Source organism: Salvelinus sp. IW2-2015, unplaced genomic scaffold (assembly GCF_002910315.2).
Source record: "Salvelinus sp. IW2-2015 unplaced genomic scaffold, ASM291031v2 Un_scaffold2276, whole genome shotgun sequence".
NCBI lineage: Eukaryota > Metazoa > Chordata > Actinopteri > Salmoniformes > Salmonidae > Salvelinus > Salvelinus sp. IW2-2015.
The window spans coordinates 352,941-355,396 of record NW_019943603.1 but is presented as its reverse complement, the minus strand read 5'-3'; the positions used below and the strand labels follow the sequence as shown (position 1 = coordinate 355,396).

Here is a 2,456-nt window from a genome sequence, read left to right as displayed (position 1 = left end):
CAATCAATCAAACATATTTGGTGTCATCATAGTGGTCTCTGACATCATAATGGTCTCTGACATCATCGTGCATCATAGTGGTCTCTGACATCATAGTGGTCTCTGACATCATAGTGGTCTCTGTCATCATAGTGGTCTCAGACATCATAGTGGTCTCTGACATCATAGTGGTCTCTGACATCATAGTGGTCTCTGACATCCTAGTGGTCTCTGACATCATAATGGTCTCTGACATCCTAGTGGTCTCTGACTTGAGGTCAGATTCACTCAGGTGAGTCTGTGCCTTTTTTCAAAGCTGATTTGAATGTCATTGAGAAAACAGAGAAATATATTTTTTAAATCAACAAACATTCTTTCTGAATTTGAAAGTAATTCTCGTAGTAATCATCTAGTTTTTCAGAAGTATCTGCAATTTGATTACAATATTTTTGCTGGGAACAAAAGGGATTTCAGTTACCGTTATTTCTTACATGTAACGGACTACCTTCATTCTCTCCTCACCTGTCACTGTCATCCAGCTCTCTGGTGATTCTCCTTTAGAGTTGGTACACTTGTAAAGTCCCTCATCTGACTTGGATACTGCAGGGATGGTCATCTCTCCTGTAGTCTCAGTCCTGATGAGGGATCCATCTTTGTAGAAATCAGCTGTGAGGTTAGAGGGAGTTCCCTTATATCTGCAGCGCAGAGTCACAGAATCTCCCTCAGTCACAGGAAGGGCAGGGCTCTCCAGGATCACAGCTCCATCTGTTTCTAATATATAAACATCATATATAAACAGGTCTCTCCAGGATCACAGCTCCAGCTGTATATAATATATAAACATCATATATAAACAGGTCTCTCCAGGATCACAGCTCCAGCTGTATATAATATATAAACATCATATATAAAAATAACATCAGCTATCTGAAACCAGATGAACCACTAAACACTAAAATGTTAGTAGATGGTGTTTGTGGACATACCATGTCCTGTGATGTTGACAGCATTGCTGTGTTCTCCAGACCCAGACTCACACCAGTACGCTCCACTGGATGATGGTACTAGTGACATGATGCATGAAGACCCTTGTGGTTTTCCCCAGTCACTATTACACTCTGAAAGGTTTCCTCTCGTTGTGTTCCTCACCACTCTCCATCCAGCAGAGTTCCCCTGAACCTCACAGCTCAGAGAGACAGACTCAAATTCAAAGAACTGAGATCTGTCAGGACTGACACTCAGAGAGGCTGGAGAGAGAGAGAGACAGCGAGAGAGAGACAGCGAGAGAGAGAGAGAGAGAGACAGAGAGAGAGAGAGAGAGACAGAGAGAGAGAGGTATGATATAAAATGCTAACCTCCCCTGTTATTGTCATGGCGAGAGGTTAGCATGTCCTGGGGGTATGATATGAAATGCTTCGGTGTATAATATTTGTGCATCTGTAACTCACTTTTGGAGCCAAAATATAAAAATATGTTCTGTATGGTCCAAAAAACATGTCCACCAAACCCATGAAGGAAAACTATTCGCCGCATGGCAGATGTGTTGTTGCCTACTCTTACCACATGGGGCGGTGTGTCAGGAAGTCCAGGATCCAGTTGCAGAGGGAAGCGTTTAATTCCGGCGTCCTTAGCTTAGTAATGAGCTTTGTGGGCACTATGTTGTTGAATGCTGAGCTGTAGTCAATGAACAGAGTTCTCACATACATTGGCAAGAAAACGTATGTGAACCATTTGGAATTACCTGGATTTCTGCATAAAATAGTCATAACATTTGATCTGATCTTCATCTAAGTCACAACAACAGACAAACACAGTGTGCTTAAACTAATAACACACACATTATTGTATTTTTATTTTCTATATTGAATACATAATTTAAACATTCATAATGTATGTTGGAAAAAGTATGTGAACCCCTAGGCTAATGACTTCTCCAAAAGCTAAGTGTAGTCAGAAGTCATCTAACCTGGAATCCAATCAATGAGACAAGATTGGAGATGTTGGTTAGAGTTGCCCTGCCCTTTAAAAAACACTCACAACATTTGAGTTTGCTATTCACAAGAAGCATTGCCTGATGTGAACCATATCTTGAACAAAAGGAGATCTCTGAAGACCCAAGATTACCAATTGCTGACTTGCATACATCTGTATAGGGTTACAAAAGTATCTCTAAAAGCCTTGATGTTCATCAGTCCACGGTAAGACAAAATGTCTATAATTGGAGAAAGTTCAGTACTGTTGCTACTCTCCCTAGGAGTGGCCTTTCTGCAAGAGTACAGTGCAGAATGCGTCAGCATATGGTCTCACAAGGGGTCTGAGGATCTCATCTCGGTACCTAATGGCAGTCAGGCTACCTCTGGCGAGCACATGGAGGGCTGTGCGGCCCCACAAAGAAATGCCACCCCACACCATGACTGACCCACCGCCAAACCGGTCATGCTGGAGGATGTTGCAGGCAGCAGAACGTTCTCCACGGC

At 42.4% G+C, this 2,456-nt stretch overlaps 1 protein-coding gene across 1 annotated transcript in view; it reads right to left on the bottom strand.

Moving 5' to 3' along the window:
* Positions 1-75: 75 nt before the first annotated feature.
* Positions 76-2,456, bottom strand: part of LOC112073496 (Fc receptor-like protein 5) — a 68,030-nt gene continuing 65,649 nt past the window's right edge. Inside the window, exons 3-4 of the mRNA XM_070440169.1 lie at positions 966-1,226; positions 76-744 (exon numbers count right to left, since the gene is read on the bottom strand). Of these exons, the coding sequence (XP_070296270.1) occupies positions 467-744; positions 966-1,226 (539 nt within the window). The 3' untranslated portion in view covers positions 76-466. The remainder of the gene's footprint in view (positions 745-965; positions 1,227-2,456) is intronic.